The sequence below is a fragment of the Glycine max genome, chromosome 10, assembly GCF_000004515.6.
Source record: "Glycine max cultivar Williams 82 chromosome 10, Glycine_max_v4.0, whole genome shotgun sequence".
Classification (NCBI taxonomy): domain Eukaryota; kingdom Viridiplantae; phylum Streptophyta; class Magnoliopsida; order Fabales; family Fabaceae; genus Glycine; species Glycine max.
Window position 1 is genome coordinate 17,476,371 of NC_038246.2, and position 19,781 is coordinate 17,496,151.

Genomic DNA, 19,781 nt, shown 5'->3' on the forward strand with positions numbered 1-19,781 from the left:
GAGTAATTGTGGCCAAGTGTACTTTGTACTAGGGGGTTGTCACTAGGTAGAGAACACCTTTGGGCTCCCAGGCTGATCACCTATGGGAGGGGGGTTGTTACGTCCACACCCGGGTGGTCTCAACAAACTCAGCATAGTTCCCTAAGTAATAGTGTCGTGTGGACATGCTTAGGCTATTTCCTGAGATTTGGTTGTTGTTGGTACGTACCACATTGCATCTGAGTGTTGAGTCAGGTGCAGGCATCATTTTGTGCAGTCTGGATTGGGTCCATGGATGGATGATGAGTAATTGTTGGATGTGGATGATGAATATTTGTTGCATATGAGTGTTGAATAATGATTGTTGTGTATGCTCATCATGTTTGCCTATGTTCCTTGCTAATTGTGGTTATTTGGAATTGGTATTGGTTCTTTTTATAATGAACTCACCCTTGCAATTTTGTATCGTGTGGTTGATACCTGTAATGATCATGAACCTTGTTCGTGGGAGCAGAATGACAGTGGCAGGGTGCAAGGAGTAAGATTCTGGTGAGGAGCCGCCGAGCCGACGTGATTACGTTGGCGTTATTTTGGGAGAGAGTTGTGTTTTGTAATCAACTCCTCCGTAGTTGGTTTTTAAGTTTTATTTTATTGAATCAAAGATGCAAAACTTGGATTTTAATTATACTTATGAAAAGATTTAATTTTCGTTTATATGTATGACGTGTACCGAGTTACTGTTTCTATATAATTATGTATATTCACTTAAGTAATGATGTGTTGTTGGATGAATGTATGTTGTGACAAAATTACTTCAGTTTTCATAAGCAAAATTAAGGGAGTTCTTTTATAAAAAATTGAAATTAGCATATATTAGAGTGTGGATATCGTAGCGACGAGGCGGGTCGTTACAGCTTCTATCGATGCTTCATTGTTGCATGCTTTTGGTCTGATTACCCATTGGTGTGTACTGTTTGGAACTTTAGCACTGGAAGTGTATTGTTTCCTTAGAACTTGATAGAGCAGGGCTAGATAACTGCATTGCTAGGGATAGATTTCAGGTTTTTTAGTTTTTAATTATGTTGTGATTATAATGTTGTTTAAATTAAGCCTAGTCCAACAAAAGGGATCTGAGGACAAAGCTTGATTTAAATTAGTCTTAACTTACGAGGGATCGAGGTTTAGTACTTTAGTTTTCAGCATAGATCACAAGAACATTCTTAATTAGAGAAATATTTTTATACGCATCAACTCATTTATTAGAAAGACCCAACGCTTTTAAACCACTGTTGTCACTTTTAATTGCTTACATTTACTGCTTTTTAGCTTAGGATATATTGCATTTCTGTTTTTATTTATGAGTATCAATGTTTGTTTACACAATGCCTGAGTCTTGAACAAAACTTTGTCTAATCCCCAAGTTCCCTATGTTCGATACTCGAATCACTCTGTTTTAATTTAAAATACTTGACGATCCGGTGCGCTTGCCAGTAACACACGCGACCCCACTTCTGTGTTTCAAAAAGAAAAGAAAAGAAGAAGAAGTGAACCGTGAGTGGGGCGGAACAATTTGCTAACTGTAAAGTCATCCTAGTTGGCATTATCTCCAAGTCTCTGGCACATGGAAAACGACATCAAATTAATACTGGCTCCTAAATCAATAAGAGCTTTGCCAACAGAAACATCACCTATAGAACAAGGTATAGTGACGCTGCCTGGATCTTTATGTTTTGGTGGAAGGATACGTTGAATCACGGCGGTGCAGTTTCCCTCCACGACTATTGTGTCACTATGGATGTACTTGTTCTTTCGAGTTAGCATATCTTTCAGAAATTTAGCATAGAGTGGCATCTGCTGCAGAGCTTCTCCAAAGGGCATGGTAATTTCTAGCTTCTTGGAAATATCCAAAAATCTAGCTAGATGTCTTTCTTTGTCCTTCCTAGAAGGTACCAAAGGATATGGTACTTCCTTCCCTTCAGCTGAAGATGCTTCTTTCTTTTCCTCTCTAGCACACTCACTCTTGCTTTTTCTCTTCTCTTCTTTTCTCTCTTTTTCTTTTTCATTTTTCTCATTTTTTTCATTTACTTTTTCTTTCTCTTTTTCTTTTTCAATTTTTTCATTTTATTGTTTTTCACTCAAAATTATTGGTGTCTCTCTCATCTATTCATCCTCCTCTTCTTTTTCTTCCTCTATAAGTTCACAAAAGGGTTGCACTGGTTCAGGTGTTGGTTCAATTACCAGTTGTTTGTCATCCTCCACCATTTTCTCCTTCTTCTTCTCCTCCTCCATTGTTACCTTCCTTCCTCAGGTCATCACAGCCTTGCATTCTTCTATTGGATTCTGCTCAATGTTAGCTCCAAAAGTACTGGAAGATTTTTCTGCAAGCTATTTGGCTAACTGCCTTACCTAGACCTCTAGATTTTTTATGGCTGACTCTGTGCTCTTATGATTAGTCAATGACACCTGCATAAACTGAGCAAGAGTTTTTTCCAGCTTTGTTGTTCTCTAAGATAAGCTAGGCCCTTGTTGTTGTGGCCTGTTAGGTGGCCCACCCTGGTCTTTATTGAACTGATTACCGGGGTGAGTTCTCCATTGATTATGCTGTTGGTAAGGTTGGCCATGTTGAAATCCAGAAAATCCACCTGCATTAAAATTTTGTCTAGGCTGGTTTCCCATGTAATTAACTTCATGAGACGTTTCTTTAGTGGGAATACACAAGTCTGACCCATGAGCTCCACCATAAAGTGTGCAACCTTAACCTACAAAACAGAGGAAGGTAAAGGTTGACTAACATGCAATTGAGTTGGCAACTTACTTAGTGTTTTAGTTAAAGCTTCAAGTTGCTTGGACAACAACTTATTTTGGGCCAACAAGGCATCATGTGATGAAAGCTCCAATGAACTCTTCTTGGTAGGAATATAAACTCTATCATGCAAAATTCCATGGTCACTGGCAGCCATATTTTCAATTAAGTCCATGGCTTCTTCAGGTGTCTTCAACTTAATTTTTCCCCCTGCAGAAGCGTCGAGTAACAGCTTTGACTGCGGCCGTAACCCATCAATGAAGATGTTCAGCAGTATAGGCTCTGAAAAATCATGAGTGGGAGTTTTTTGCAGCAAGCTACGAAATCTTTCTAATGCCTCACCCAAAGATTCATCAGGAAACTGATGGAATGAAGAAATTGCAGCTTTTCCACGACTATGGTGTCACTATGGATGTACTTGTTCTTCCGAGTTAGCATATCTTTCAGAAATTTAGCATAGAGTGGCATCTGCTGTAGAGCTTCTCCAAAGGGCATGGTAATTTCTAACTTCTTGAAAATATCCAGAAATCTAAGTAGATGTCTTTCTTTGTCTTTCCTAAAAGGTACCAAAGGATATGGTACTTCTCTCCCTTCAGCTGAAGATGCTTCTTTCTTTTTCTCTCTAGCACACTCACTCTTGTTTTTTCTCTTCTCTTCTTTTCTCTCTTTTTCTTTTTCATTTTTCTCATTTTTTTCATTTTCTTTTTCCTTCTTTTCCTTCTCACTTATTTCTTTTTCACTCACAATTATTGGTATCTCCTTCTGCTAATCATCTTCTACTTTCACTTATTCCTTAGTCTCACTCAAAGGTTCCACCACTGGGTCAATTGTTGGCTCAGTCACCAGCTGTTGTTTTTCTGCACCTATCCTCTCCTCTCCTTCATTCATGCTCACCATTTTGCTTCTAGTCATAACAGCCTTGCACTCCTCCTTAGGATTCTTCTCTGTGTTGGCTCCAAAGCTGCTTGACGGTCGGTCTGCCAGTTGTTTTGCCAATTGTCCCACCTGGACTTCTAGATTCTTGATGGCTGGCTCGGTGCTCTTTTGATTGGACATGGATACTTGCATGAACAGAGCAAGAGTCTCTTTCAGCTTCGTTGTTCTGTCATAGAGACTCGGCCCTTGTTGTTGTGGCCTGTTAGATGGTCTACCCAGGTCTTTATTGAACTGATTGCCAGGGTGAGTTCTCCACTATCCCTGTTATTGATTATAGTGTTGTCCATGTGAAAATCCAGAATACCCACCTGCATTAAAGTTTGATCTTGGCTGGTTCCCCATATAGTTCACTTCATCTGTTGTATCTTTAGTGGAAATATAGCAGCCAGATTCGTGAGCTCCACCACATATAGCACAACCTGCAAAACAGAAGAGGGTAAAGGTTGTCCAGAATGTAATTGGGTGGGCAACTTACTCAATGTTTATGTCAATGCCTCAAGTTGCTTCTTTTGGTTGGGATGTGTGCTCTATCACACATGATTACATGGTCACTAACAGCCATATTCTCAATCAAGTCCATGGCTTCTTCAGGGGTCTTCAACTTTATTTTTTGCCCTACAGAAGCATCCAAAAGCTGCTTGGATTGTGGTCTCAACCCGTCATTGAAAATATTAAGCTGGATTGGTTTTGAAAATCCATGAGTAGGCGTCTTTCTTAGTAACCCACAAAATCTTTCCAAAGCCTCAGTCAAAGACTCGCCTGGAAATTGATGAAAGGATGAGATGACAACTTTTCCTTCAGCAGTCTTGGACTCTAAGAAGTATTTCTTCAAGAATTTTTCAACCACTTCATCCTAAGTGTTAAGACTATTACCTTTAAACGAATGGAGCCATCTTTTTGCCTCTCCAGACAAAGAAAATGAAAACAAGCTCAATCTAACAGCATCCTCAGGCACACCAGCTATTCTGACAGTATTGCATATCTCAATATAGGTAACTAGATATGCATACTGGTATTCATTGGGCAGACCATGAAACAAATTGTTCTGAATTAACTAAATTAATGAATGTGGATAGGTTATATTCTGAGCTTGTACCTCTAGCCACACAATGCTTGTGAAGAATTGCGGCACAAAAGTACTTGAGTAATCTTCCAGGGTCACTCGTCTTGGCTCATCAGCCATGATATTGGCTTCAATTAATACTGTGTGAGATTCCCTTTGTTTTGGAAAACTAGAAGATGCCTCAGAAGATAGAGGTTCTTCCTGAATTGCTGCTGCCTTAATGTCCTGCAAAAACTTTATATTTCTTTCTGCGTTCCTTTTCCTGCAAGTTGCATTAATTTCCAAGTCTATGGGAATCAAAACACCTGCAGAAGACCTTCTTTGCATGCAAAACAAGCAAAACAACAGTTAACCAATTCCAAAGAACAATGAATTATGTAGTAACTAAATCTTCACAAAATAAAAAATGAATAAAAAAATATATAAAAAAAAATAAACGCCTGCAATTTGAACTAAACTTTTCTAAATAAAAAGAAGATTCCCCGACAACAGTGCCAAAATACTTGTTTCCACCCCTAGGAATACTTCTTGTTTGTGTGGGTGCGAAATCTACCGGCAAGTGCACCGGATCGTCAAGTAAATAATGAAAAGGGAATGATCCGAGTATCGAACTCAGGGAACCTGTTTTACTTGGAAAAGCGTCATTCAAAATACAGATGTTTGTAAAAAGAATTAAGTATCATGAACTGAAAACAGAGGTATATTCTATTGTAATCAAAGAAACAGTAAACGTGAACAATTGAGTGTGAAAACAAATAAGTAAAAGCATTGGGTCCTTCCACCGGGATACTTGATGCAATTAGGGATTTTCTCTATTTGAAATTATTCATGTGTTCTATGCTGAGACAAAAATACCAACACCAATGTCTTGTGAGTTTGGACTAATTTAAACTAAGCTTCATTCGCTGATGTATCTTGTTGAACTTAGCTTGATTTAAACAGCATTATAAGCACAACATAATAAAAACTAGAACCTTGCACACTTTGTCTAGCACTACAATTATCTAGCCCTACTCTATCAAGTTCCAAGGAAACAGTACATTTGTCAATGCTAAATTTCCTAATAGCACACACCAATGGGTGATCAAACCATAAGCATGCATACAATAAGCTTAGATAGAAACATTGAACACATGAAAATGACCTCAAATAGATAATAAAAATATTTACATCAAGTACTCAGTAGAAATTCCCAACAAAGGATTTTAGCCCTCCATTACAAGGGAGCAGCTTTCACAAATAGGAGAAGGGTTTCATAGAAAATACCAGATTACAAAGCACTGGGGATGTCTCCTCCACCTCTAAGAACCTAGAAAATAACTCTAAAACCTAGAATCTACCTAAAAGTTAGGACCTTTGCTTCCTTGCTCAGCTTTTCCTCTATTCTCTACACACAATTCGCAGTCAATTCAGACCTCTTTCACATCGTCATGCTCTCTTTTTTTTTTGCCAATCAGGCTTAAAAAGGACTTTCTGACCTCGAAGGCGCGCTTAGCACCATTCTCACGCTTAGCGTGAGTAAGTGATATTTGGCTTAGTGCCAATCTTGCGCTTAGCGCATAATAGACAACCGGCTCGCTTAGCGAGCTACATACACGCTAAGTGTGTGCTGGCGTGGAAGAACTTTCTTCAGGCTTATGCTCATGCGCTAAGCCACTACTGTCTCGCTTAGCGGTTTGGTCTCGCTAAGCGCATGGTTCAAGCTTAGCGAGACAACACTTTTTGAACCTTCATAATTTTCTCCCTTTTACCTGAAATTGAGGTGAAATTTACATTAAATTCACAAGGAAGGCTTCTACTAAGCACAAATGAAAACTAAAATAGAAATATTTACAATCCTACCAAAAATTAACCATAAATTGGGAGATTTATTTACATTTTGGAAACTTTTCTATACAAAAAATTAGTCATAAAAGATGACTAACACCACCTGTGATCGATTAAATAATCAATGTAATCGATTGTTTCGAAGAATTAATCAATTATTTTATCATTTCAATCTATCAAAGTGTTATTCCCAACATCTAGAAAGCTTTCAAGAACAAAGTAATCGATTAGATTCTTGATGTAATCGATTAAAGTGTTCTTGATCACTTTTGGGAACACTTTTAAGAACAAAGTAATCGATTAGGATCACCTGGTAATCGATTAAAGCAAAGACTCTTGAAAAACCAATCATTGTCTCAATTGAACTATGTAATTGATTACGGTTAACTGGAAACCGATTAAACTGATATGAAAATCTCTCTGCAAGCTACAAACACTTGTGTATTTGATTATGATTAGCCTTGTAATTGATCAAAATAGAGATTTTTATACACTAAAGTAAGTTTCTAACTTTAGAAACAATCTTCTTATTCCTACATGATGATGCATCATGTACATATGAAAAGATAGAGATTATGATGCAACAATCAATACAAATGCCACTCAAGATAGTTGGGCATGTAAAAGACAAAACTTCTTCAAGCTTCTTCAAGCTCCAATACTTAGTCTTCATGTTTCTCCCCCTATCTCTAACAAAAATTACCAAATATTGGGTACAAGAACACATGTTTTGGATCTGCATTTTTCGTATGATGGCTTCCGATGAAGAGTAGCGACAGTGATTTGGGCTTGAAAAGGTACTGTCAATGAGTGTGACGGTTCACTGGGCGAGGTGGTCATCGATGTCTTCATTTTCAAAGAATAAAACAACCTTTTCAAAGAACCATTCAACCCGCTCAAACTATCGGTTTTCACGGTTCTTCACCAATTCCACCGATTCTTCATTGATTTGATAACTCAATTGTTTTAAGTAGCTTTCGGACTGGACAGGCAACCAGTTCTTGGTTGTATTGGTTGAACTAGCCAGTCTGGTCTAGTTTTAAAAACCTTGGTAGCGATCGAGTAGTATCATTCGTTACATTTTCGGTCGTTACATTTTGTTTATGATATTTTAAAAGATACTTTTGATAATAATACCAGTCACTATTTCAATATGTGTAGCAACTAAACCATTTCCGTCATTGAAATAAATAGATGATTACAAATAATTTTTTCCATAAAAGCAAAAGTGGTGGTTGTTTTTGTTGCTAGAAGCAAGAAAAATAATCACAAATTCAGTTGCTAAATTAATAATTATTCAACCCGCTTAATAATTATGAATAAAAAATTATTAATCACATTCAAACCCAATAAGATATATAATATATCCATAAATAATGTATAATAAAATGCTACTTCAATACTTGTAAACAATGCATATTCATAACTCAAAGAGAACCAACATGATATATAATATATCCCAAAACCACAATGTACAACAAATGTTTAGATTACCAACTAAAAAAAAACATCTAGTTCAGTTTTGAAATTGATAAAATCAAAATAAACATGGTGTTAAATATTGTCATCTAGTGCAATGAATGGTCCTCTAGCTCAATCAACTTTAGCATCATCAACATAATTCTCAATGTCATCTTCACTGGTAGTAGTTGTAGTACGACCTAGCATGACAGACTTAATATTGAAGTGCTCTAATATAAGGTGCATTTGGTCCTTTTGTTGACGAATTTGTTCATTCTGATGATGAAGCTACTCTTCTTGTTGGTCATGATTTTGAATCATTTTTGTCATTTGTTCCTCCAATGTCTTCTCTTTATTTGTCTTTTTTGTAAGCTCAACATTTAGCTTTTGAATTGTCTCACACTTCTCGTGTATTTGGTCTACCACCTTAGGCTAAGTGGCAGAAGGTTAGGCACATTTTGCTCAATGCACCTAGCTCGTACACATTTCCTTTGGCATTTTTACCTCCAACGACAATAAAATATAAGTCATTGTAATTAACAGAGAAAGATGGGGTAGATGAACTTATGTAAGCTCCATTGGAGCTTGTAGGCCTAGGATCTTCTTCATCAATGGATTCCTTTGCTTCTTGGAAGATGAATGGCAGCGGAATGCAGAAGGAAAAGAGAGAGGAGACGCCACTTTAAGGAGAAGATGAGTCTAGAAGAAGCATAACTAAAATTAGTGGGCTGAACCATACTTGTGTTTTGAAAGCCGCATCCTCCATTACCTTATTGTTCGCATCTTGCTTCTGAGATCTTCAAACCTTGCTCAGGTTTCTGAAGAAAATCTCATTGTCATGTGGGCCTTTCATAAAGGTTTACAAATTGATTGGGCACATCTTGTTAGATATCGCATGCATAAGGCATTGCGATTGAATGCTCCATTGCCTTACCCTCATCTTGTTACCCTTTTCCTTCAACACTTCAACATCCCTCTTGATTCTGAACCTTATGTTTCAATCAAGAGATCTTTTCTTATAGGCACTTCAGTCATAGCATCTTTTTCTTATCAAAAGGAGCATGATGGCTCTTGGGTGAAGAAAGGTACTCGACATGTTGGTGAAGAAGGACATGATGGAGAGGATTCATCTCTCCTTTCAAAGATTTTAGACAGGTTTGATGGTCTTCAAACCTTTGTTGGTGAGAGGTTTGACAATTTGGAATTACAAGTGGATATGCGCTTCAATGAAATGGAGTCAAGAATCACAAAGGTTGAAGAAGATGTGTCTTACATTCGTTAAAGCTTCAATCTTCCACCATCGCCGCCACCATCATCTTAGATTTCTATTTTAATATTATTAGTACTTTGATTTTCAGCCTTGTATTTTGGCTATATTATTATGGTATTTGAACAATTTACTATTCCCTTATTTGCATGGTATGTTTGAACAAATATTAAGTATGTTGTTTGACTATGTGGATTTTATAGTTAATCTATTCATGATTGTTGCTTCATGGTTCTTGCTTCATGATTTGGTTGATATTTTTTCATGAATGTTGTATGGATGTTTAGTTATATTTGAATACTTCAAATTTGATATGCACTTTGGCTTTTGTTGATGCCAAAGGGGGAGAGAAATAGGGATTAAATCAAGAACTCACATGAGTAATCAACTTAATTTTAAGATAAGCATAAATTCAAAAACAAAGGGGGAGAATGGAAATTTATATGAGTGATCGACTAGGAAAAAGTGTGTGTGTTTCTTGATTTCAGAAGTTGTCATCATCAAAAAGGGGGAGATTGTAGAAGCAAAGCTTCATGATGAATCAAGAGTGATTCAAAGATGTTTTGATGATAACAAAGATGATAACAAAAGATGATGACAAAGGTGATGACAAAAAGCTCAAAGGTCAATTAAAGAATGAGTTCAAGATATTCAAGATAGAATCAAGAACACTTCAAGATTCAAGAGGAAAGTTGATTTCAAGAATCAAGAGATCAAGATTTCAAGAATCAAGATTTAAGTGATCAAGATTCAAGACTCAAGATTCAAGAATCAAGAGAAGACTTAATCAAGATAAGTATGAAAAGGTTTTTCTCAAAAATTGAGTAGCACATGCATTTTTCTCAAAACATGTTTACCAAAGAGTTTTTACTCTCTGGTAATCGATTACTAGATTGTTGTAATCGATTACCAGTAGCAAAATGGATTTGAAAAAAAAATTCAAATGAATTTACAACGTTCCAATTGATTTCAAAAAGTTGTAATTGATTATAATGTTTTGGTAATCGATTACCAGTGCCTTTGAACGTTGAAATTCAAATTCAAATGTGAAGAGTCACATCCTTTCACATAAAAGCTTTGTGTTATCGATTACACTGATTTGGTAATCGATTACCAATGATTGTTTCTGAATAAATCAAAAGATGTAACTCTTCAAATGGTTTTTGACTTTTTCAAATTGGTTTTAAGTTTTTTCTAAAAGTCATAACTCTTCTAAATGGTTCTCTTGGCCAGACATGAAGAGTCTATAAAAGCAAGGCTTTGATTTGCTTTTAAATACACTTTTCCAATCAATCTTATAGAAGCCTTGAATCTCTTTGAACTTCTTCATCTTCTTTGTGCCAAAAGCTTTCCAAAGTTTTCTGGTTTTCCAAACCTTGAAAACTTGTGCTATTCATCTTTTCATTCTCTTCTCCCTTTGCCAAAAAGAATTCGCCAAGGACTAACCGCCTGAATTCTTTTTGTGTCTCTCTTCTCCCTTTTCCAAAAGAACGAAGGACTAACCGCCTGAATTCTTTTGTGTCTCCCTTCTCCCTTGTCAAAGAATTCAAAATGACACAGTCTGAGAATTCTTTTGATTCTTCCCATTCCCTTATACAAAAGTGTTCAAAGGACTAACCGCCTGAGAATTCTTTTGTATCCCCATTCACAAAGTATCAAAGGTTTAACCGCCTGAGATCTTTGTCTTAACACATTGGAGGGTACATCCTTTGTGGTACAAGTAGAGGGTACATCTTCTTGGGTTTGACTGAGAACAAGAGATGGTACATCTCTTGTGCATCAGTTCTAGTGGAGGGTACATCCACTAAGTTCAAAGAGAACAAGGGAGGGTACATCCCTTGTGGATCTTTGCTTGTAAAAGGATTTTTACAAGGTTGAAAGAAATCTCAAGGACCGCAGGTCGCTTGGGGACTGGATGTAGGCACGGGTTGTTGCCGAACCAGTATAAAAACTCTTGTGTGTTTGTCTCCTTCTTCCCTACTCTTTTACTTTCCGCTGTGCATTTTAATTTCCGCTTTTACTTTTGGTTAAGTTTCTCTTCTACTCCTTATTCTCTTAACAACATAGTAAAAGCCTTTGAAGAGTAAATTTTTTATTAGTAAAGCTTTAGGAATAATTAATTCAACCCCCCCCCCCTTCTTAATTATTCTGAGGCCACTTGATCCAACAAGCCTCTATTTATAGCCTAAGTGTCACACAAAATTGGAGGGAAATTGAATTTCTATTCAAATTTCACTTGAATTTGAAATTGAATTTGTGGATTCAAAATTTCACTAATTATGATTAGTGAATTTCAGATATGGTTCAGCCCACTAATCCAAGATCAAGTCCAAGATTCTCCACTAATTGTGCTTAGGTGTCATGAGGCATGTAAAGCATGAAGGACATGCACAAAGTGTGACTATATGATGTGGGAATGGGGTGTAGCAAGCAAATGCTCCCCCCCCCCCCCTCTAAAATTTAATTGGATTGGGCTTCTCCCAATTAAATTAAATTTATTTCTCAACACACACATCAAATATTCACTTAATGCATGTGAAATTACAAAACTAACCCTAATACAAAAACTAGTCTAGGTGCCCTAAAATAAAAAGGGCTAGAAAATCCTACATTTCTAGGGTACCCTACCTATAATATGGAGCCCTAAATACAAGGTCCAAAATTAATGAAACCTTAATCTAATATGTACAAAGATAAGTGGGCTCATACTTAGCCCATGGGCCCGAAATCTACCCTAAGGCTCATGAGAACCCTAGGGTCTTCTCTTGCATCTTTGGCCCAATCTTCTTGGAGTCTTCTATCCAATGCCCTTGGGGGGTAGGATTGCATCATCCCCTCTCACTTGAAAAGGATTTGACCTCAAATCCAGAGGTTCATGAAACTCATGGATTCTTTCCTCTACACCTGTAAAATGAATAAAAACATTTGTATTAGTGATGTTGGGTTTGTTAGAGTATGGTAAGGACTGAAAACCCCTTTCCTGGCCATTTTCCCATGAGAGAATATAGTTCCTCACCAACTCAATGAGTGGTGCTACAAATATAGAAAAATATGGGACAAACCTTTTGTAAAAGTTTGTTAAGATATTGAAGCCCCAAATTTCCCTTATACTTGGTGGAGTAGGCCACTCAGGAATGACCTTTATTCTCTTAGGGTCCATAGGAAGCCCTTGATCATTATTTAAAAAGTTAAGGAAAGTAATGGAATAAAACATAACTTTTTCTTTATTTTCATGTTGATTATTCCTACAAAAAATTACAACAAACCTAAGGTGTCCCACATGAGCACCTAGGTTTGCATTGAAACAAAAAATAAGAACAAACCTACCTAATGAGTCCCTATGTACACAAATCATGAAGATGTTGGGTGCATGAGTGATTTTACAAAAGAGTGTTGCACCACTCAACACATTCATCATACCACCTATCATAGGGATTTGGTGCCTAATAATACCTATTTTAGGCACCAATAAAGCACAAGGATTTAAGCTCTTGCGAACCAAACCCTCACACACTATAGTCTTCATTTCTGAAGCGTTCATGGCTAAAGTGAGTTGTTAACGTCTTGTGAGATCAAGAAGAGATCCATTCCATCTAGTTTGGTTCTTTCATTTGAAGGATCAGGTTACGTCTCTCCTTGACTCAGTTTTCATATGTTTTTACATATTTTTGTAGCATAATCATGAGTTCCTAAAGCATGCTAGAATAGGGTTTTCTAGTTTGAGCTAAGGGCATGTGTCTCTTATACTTTCATTCACAAAGGATCCTAGGGTTGGGTGCCTTAGTCTCTTTTTTCTGGATAGGAACTGAGATTGACTGTGATTACTTGTAAGAACTCAAAGTACATAGTGGAAATATAATTCAGGTTGAATTAGATAACTGGAGTAGCTTCTCTATAAATAGAGAGTGAACCAGTATAAATCTTGTTGTTCATCTTCTCTTGAATCTTATCTCTCTCTCACATTCTTTATCAATTTGTTGAGTTTTAAAATATTTCTTTTTAAAGAAATTTAACAAATGGATATTGTGTACAGGTAAATGATTAGATATTGGTCTAAATAAAAAATTTTGTGATACGATCCTTGGAAGCGAAAGTTTTTCAAAACTGTTTTTAATTTTGATTAGTTTGTAAAACCAATTCACCCCTCATCTTGGTATATGAGATCCATCATCTTTTTCAATTGGTATCAGAGCTACATCTTGAGAGTTGCTCAATATCATAATTTTTCAAAAATGGGCTATAAACAAATCACTTTCAAAGAGGGTGTTTCTCTCAATCAATAACCATTGTTTGAGGGAGAACATTTTTCGCTTTGGCAAAACAGAATGGAAATCTTTATTTAGTCAATTGTTCCCGGCGCATGGAATGCTATTGTTAAAGGGTCGTTTATACCAATTGAAGAAGTCAATGGTGAAAGATGATGAGAAAAGAATAGTGCAACATGATCAAAAGGCTAAAAACATTTTAACTTTTGGTTTATCTTCTGATGAATTTTTCTGTACTGCAAGGTGTAAAAGTGAAAAGGAGATATGGAAAATTCTTGAAGTCGGTCATGAAGACAGTGTGGATGTAAGAAGAGCAAGAAAGCACACCCTTGTATCCGAATATGAAGTTTTCCGAATGAAGAATGGTGAAACCATTTCAGAACTTCAAACAAGATTCACCCATATAGTGAATCACTTTTTTGGTCTTGGAAAAATGTTTGAAGATGATGAGCTAAACATCAAGATCCTCAACTTTCTTACAAGAACTTGGGAACCAAAATCACAGTGATCAAGGAATTCAAGGACTTGGCATCAATGTCGATGGAAGCTCTCTTCAGAAAATTGATTGGGTATGAACATGAGTTGATTCAAAAATCTCAGGTAGAAGATACAAAAAAGAAAAGAAAAGGGATTGCACTCAAAGTTAGTTTCTCAAAGGAAGATTGGAAAGAAAGCTCTAGTGATGATGAAGATGTAGAGAATACTTATGTTTATTTTCTCTTTGGATTTATGTTTTTAATTGTAATAGTTTGGATTTTAAATGACCTTTGGAGAGAGCCAATACAATTTATTTTATTAGTATTATTATCTATCTATGCGTTGACTGTGAAAACATTAAAGTTGTGATACATTTTATCTTAAAAGATTTTTTTAAAATCTTAAATATTATAATTCGCTTGCTTTATTTCTACAAATAGATTTATGTGGGGGGAAAGGGTGTCACACCACTCACAAAACAACACCAGCCCATCCCTCAACATCTAAGGTGAGTCTTCTCTTTTTTGTCTCTGGTTCATCTTGATTCTCTTACTTGTCTCCACTTTCACACTTTCAAATTTTAGAAGATGTTGAAGGATGCTAGTGAGAGAGGGAAGTTAGGGTTATAGAAGGGTACTTTTGTCCTGTGGGAGGTGTGGAAGCAATTTCCTGAAAGTTGTAGCTCATATCATTTGTTAGTATGAGCTAGATCATGACAAGGCCCAATAGGACATGCTACGTACATATAGTGGATCATGACATAGGCCCAGATGGACATGCCACATATATGCAAGGAGAGAGTTGATATTGACCACATTGCAATTGCTTTTGGCCCATACCAAAGGGCAGACCCTTTTTTTTATCCAAAAATTTCCTTTCCATGGAATCATGATTCTATTGAACTATTTTTCTTAAAAAATCAACAACAAAATCACGATTATGCTTATGTTGTGTGCCTTGACAAAATCAACAATGGAATCATGATTCCATTGTATCCTTCATCAGACATAAAACAACACAATGGAATCGAGATTTTGTTGAAAAAAAATACATAGAAAAAATCCGAGAAGAAGTGTTGGGCGAGGAGAAGGGAACAAGCAAAGGAGAAGGGTTTTGGGCAACCGAAATGGAAGGAGAAGGGAAGTGAAGGACTAGGAGAGGGGGGAGGGAGAAGGGAAGGGCACAAATAGGGGGAAAGGGATAAGGAGAAGGGTGCAAATGGGGGGAGAGGAGGAGAAGGGGGCGAAGAAGGATAAGGGGGCAATAAGAAGGTTGCGCATCAAGTTGATCCGCAAGAAGCTTACAGATCAAGTTGATCCGCAATAATCTATTTTAATTTTAAAAAGTGAAAATTAGGTTATAATTTATGAAAAATGTTTTTTAATTAGGGTTTAGGGTTACGTTTGAGGCTTTTAGGCTGAAGTATGATATTGTATAATGCTTGTTTAAGATATTGGTTTCAAATTTGGTTTTTAGGCTTTTTGGTTTGTATTGTATTATGTTTGATATTGTATAATGCTTGTTTAAGATATTTTGATTGGTGTGAATTTATATTTTGAAGGTTTCAGTGGTTTATTACTTTATTTATATCATGTATGCTAGTGAATAACAAATTGAAAATAGGAACACAAACTATTAAGTTGTAGCACTACTTTGAACACAAACTATTAAGTTTTGCTGAAAGTTTCTCCTAGTTCTGTGTTTGAAACCCTTAAATTTAGTCACTCATTAGAATCCAAAAAGCATGCTAAAAAAGATTAGAACCCTGTAATCTTTTTTAAAGGCTACTCATATGGTGCTTCTCATGTGCCTAAAAAAGATTAGAACCCTTAAATTTGTTGGACCTTGTGGCCTCAATAATCTTAAGAGGGATAGGCTTAGAATGCAAAAGAAGCAACAACAATCAATTTAATAATGTTCTATAAACATGCAAGGAAAAATTGATTGCAATAACATAAATGAGATAAGGGAAGAGAGAATGCAAACACAGTTTTATACTGGTTCGGCCACAACTCATGCCTACATCCAGTACTCAAGCAACCCACTTGAGATTTCCACTATCTTTGTAAAATCCATTACAAAGTCTGAACCACACAGGGACAACCCATCCCTTGTGTTCAGGAATCCTTTACAACAAGAGACTCACAGTCTCTTAACCAATCTCATTGAATAAGAAGAATGGAAGAAGAATTCTCTCTTCAAGAGAAGAATATTACAATGAAGATCATGTAAGAATCCTTATAGATTTTGCAAGTGTTTGATCAAGGATTTCTTGAGACAGCATTTGACAATGAAGTTCTTTTGGAATCTCTCTCATTGTCTTTTGAGAGGATAAGACATTTTTTCCAAGCAAAACTCTCTGCATAAAATTCGTGCCCAAGTCACCTATTTATAGGCCTTTGATGGCCATTCACAAATCTAATGAAAAGATGTGACTGTTGGCGATATTCCTTGAAAATCCTCTCTGGTAATCGATTACAGAATTAGTGTAATCGATTACACAGTTGTTTTTCTTGAACAGTTGTGACCCTTCATTTAAAATTTGAATTCCCAACGTTCAGAGTCTCTGGTAATCGATTACATATGATGTGTAATCGATTACACACTTTCAAACCATTGGTAATCGATTACATGTGGCTTGAATGACTTGAAACCTTTCATTGTGAGGCAAGGCTTGATCTTGAAGAAATCTTGAATCAAGGCTTTGTTTGTTGAAACAATCTTGTATTAATCTTGAAGCAAAATGAGCCTTGTTTAATTCTTCTTTTGACATCATCAAAATCATGTATACATACATTCACAAAATTTAGACAAGAATTTCTGATGGTGCTTCTCATATGCCTGATAGCAGTAAACTAATTAGGTCCAAAACTTCCTGAAATTGTTGTATAATAGATCATTAACCACAAAACAGAATCATAAACTATCTTAGCAATAAGAGAAATAAATGGTGCCACTCGGATGCCACAAAGCTAAACCTAGCTCATCCATGACATAGCTAAAAAATATGGACAAAAAAAGTGCAATGAGTTCAAGTGGAGTTGTATCATTGGGAAAAACTAATGATTCATGGGACACTTCAATTTTTTTTTATCCCATTTAAAGTACTGAACCCAACCATTAAGTAGTCAAACATTGATCCTAGATTTAGTAAGTTGAACTAGTTAATATTGTGATGAATTTGTGTGGTTTAGTGATGGAATTTGTGGTAGATATTTGCAGATCATGGTTAGGACTAGAGGCTTAGGTCTTGCCTTAGGTAGGATTATTGGCAGAGCTTTAGGGAGAGAGGATTGTCATGATTCTAGTGATGCTCCCCAACAGCGAAGGCCTACCGCATCGGCACGTAGGCAACGGGGAGTTGTCCTTGTTGCCGAGGATGAGCCTGTGCTACCTGCGGACGAGCCTGTGGTACCTGTGACTGACCCTGTGGTAGCTGCCAATGAGCCTATGGTAGATGCAGACGTACAGGACACTGGTGCAAACACTGGTGTAGAGGCTGCTGCAGATGAGCCTGAGGGCTTTCTAGGTGGACTGCGTGACGCATCGGTGCTTACCGAGTATGCTGACCATGTTGCAGCTAGCGTATGGAGCGGAGAGGTATTTATAATTTTCAAATTAAGTTATTTGTTAAGTAAGTGTTATTATCAAAATTTTTGTTCCTTTAACATATTATGTTAATAAATTGTTTGTTCCTTTATACTTCAATTCAGGAACGACCTGAATTGAAGTTATCCTCCCATGGGAGGAAGGTGCAGAAAGTAGGTAGGCCTATTCATGCAATTAAGGGGTTAGTTGCTAGCACAAGACTAAGTCATCTGATCACGTGTTCAGTAGACACTGGTGATCAGGAACTTATATTCTCGTTTATGGAGAGGTGGCACAGGGAGACTAGTAGTTTTCATCTTCCCATGGGGGAGGTTACCATCACCCTTGATGATGTGGTGTCTCTTCTTCATCTTCCCGTTGTTGGTGCCTTCCATAGCTTCTAGCCTCTGCATGTCGACAAGGCGGTGTTGATGTTGGTTGACTTGCTACTGGTCTCAGGAGAGGCAGCCAGGGCTGAGACAGGACATTGCCATGGACCATACGTATGCCTATCTTGGCTACGAGATATATGTCAGTGCAGATGTTAGGTCGTACATTAGACAGCTGCAGCTCATGCCTATCTTCTTCATCTTCTAAGTTGCACTCTTGTTGCTAACAAGAGTGCAACCCATGTTCATGTTGTCTTCTTAGACACTTTGCAAGACCTCAGTCAGACTGGGAGGTATGCATGGGGAGCTGCTGCCCTGGTGCATATGTATGATCACTTGAATGATGCTTGTATCAACAGCAGCCGACAACTTGCTGGTTACGCCACCTTGTTACAGGTAATTAATATGTTTTTCATAAGTTAATTACAACAATGTTTTAATTAGGGTATTTTAGACGTTCATTTCAAATTTGTATGATTTGCATGTAACCTTTGTAGTGTTGGATATATAAGCACTTTCCGTCAGTTGCGGAGTGCATCGCTGATCCGGACTACGATGAGGTGTCTCCACATGCATGTCGGTGGATTTCTATGAAGAAGACTGTGAAGACCATATCTACAAAGACCTACAGGCAGCATCTGGATCGACTTAGGATTCTTGATGTCTGCTGGATGCCTTATGGGGAGCATCGACTAGTCCGAGAATTTCAATTGATTTCATGCTTTTTCCGTCAGCTCCGCTGAGGGCCCGTTGCTGTTAGACACTGACTAGAGAGGGTCATGCGGCAGTTTGGATACATCCAGAGTATTCCTGCACAACTTGTCAATTCATGGGAGTCATTTGATGAAATAGACGACAGGTGGATGCACTACTCAGACCATCTTGCGCCAGCAGGTGAGATGTGTGTTGTGCTAGGTCAGTGTGCGCCCGACTACATTGACTGGTTCTTCGTCATTTCTCATCCATTCATGACCGCGGCACTACCATCAGATCCGCCGTACGATGCACCTGCGACGCATCATGCCGCATTTGTGGAGCCACATAGCCCCTAGGTCCCGGAGCCAACAGCTGCATCGACACATGCCTGTCTGAGGTGGAGCAGCCCAGACATGTAGTGGTAAGTTTGACTATTTGCGGGATATGTATCAAATGTCATTTACGTCAAATATTTTAATACTGATTTGTGTAATTTGTTTGTTTTCTATTTAACAGGAGGCTTGCCAAGCGATCGCTGAAAGGTTGGAGCGTCATCTCAACCTAAGGATAGTCACGCTAGGCATAGAGACACATGAGGTCATCGAACAATGTCTCAAGATTGCCAGGGGTGTCATAGAAGACCGCATTGTGTATGTGAGGTCTCGACGTAGGCGGCGCATGGATAAGTCATAGTTTATTTACACATTTGATATTATCATATTTGGAAGATCAATATACTTTTCTTGTATTTGAAAACATGTTTGTTTTTTATTGAGCATTTTGTATATTTTAAGTTATTTTGGTTTATAATATTAGTTTATAATATTAGTGTTAACATTTAAATGTTATTTTTAAATTACTTAATTCCAAATTCATTCAAAATTTGTCGAAATAGTATGAATGTCATTCGAAATGTCAAAATAATTTTTAATTTAAATTCATTTGATTTTACTCTAAAAACATTGAAACATAAATCGCATCATTTTTAAATTACTTTTAATTTAATTTATTTTTAAAAATATGAATAAAA

General features: G+C 37.1%; 1 protein-coding gene across 1 annotated transcript; it reads left to right on the top strand.

Annotated features, from left to right (window-relative positions):
* Window positions 1–17,303: 17,303 nt before the first annotated feature.
* On the top strand, window positions 17,304–18,798 carry LOC102669993 (protein MAIN-LIKE 1-like). Its single transcript, XM_006606908.1, has 5 exons — window positions 17,304–17,678; window positions 17,792–18,046; window positions 18,126–18,197; window positions 18,287–18,451; window positions 18,553–18,798. Exons 1-5 carry the CDS (start codon window positions 17,304–17,306, stop codon window positions 18,796–18,798), a joined length of 1,113 nt encoding a protein of 370 aa, XP_006606971.1.
* The last annotated feature ends 983 nt before the right edge of the window (window positions 18,799–19,781 follow it).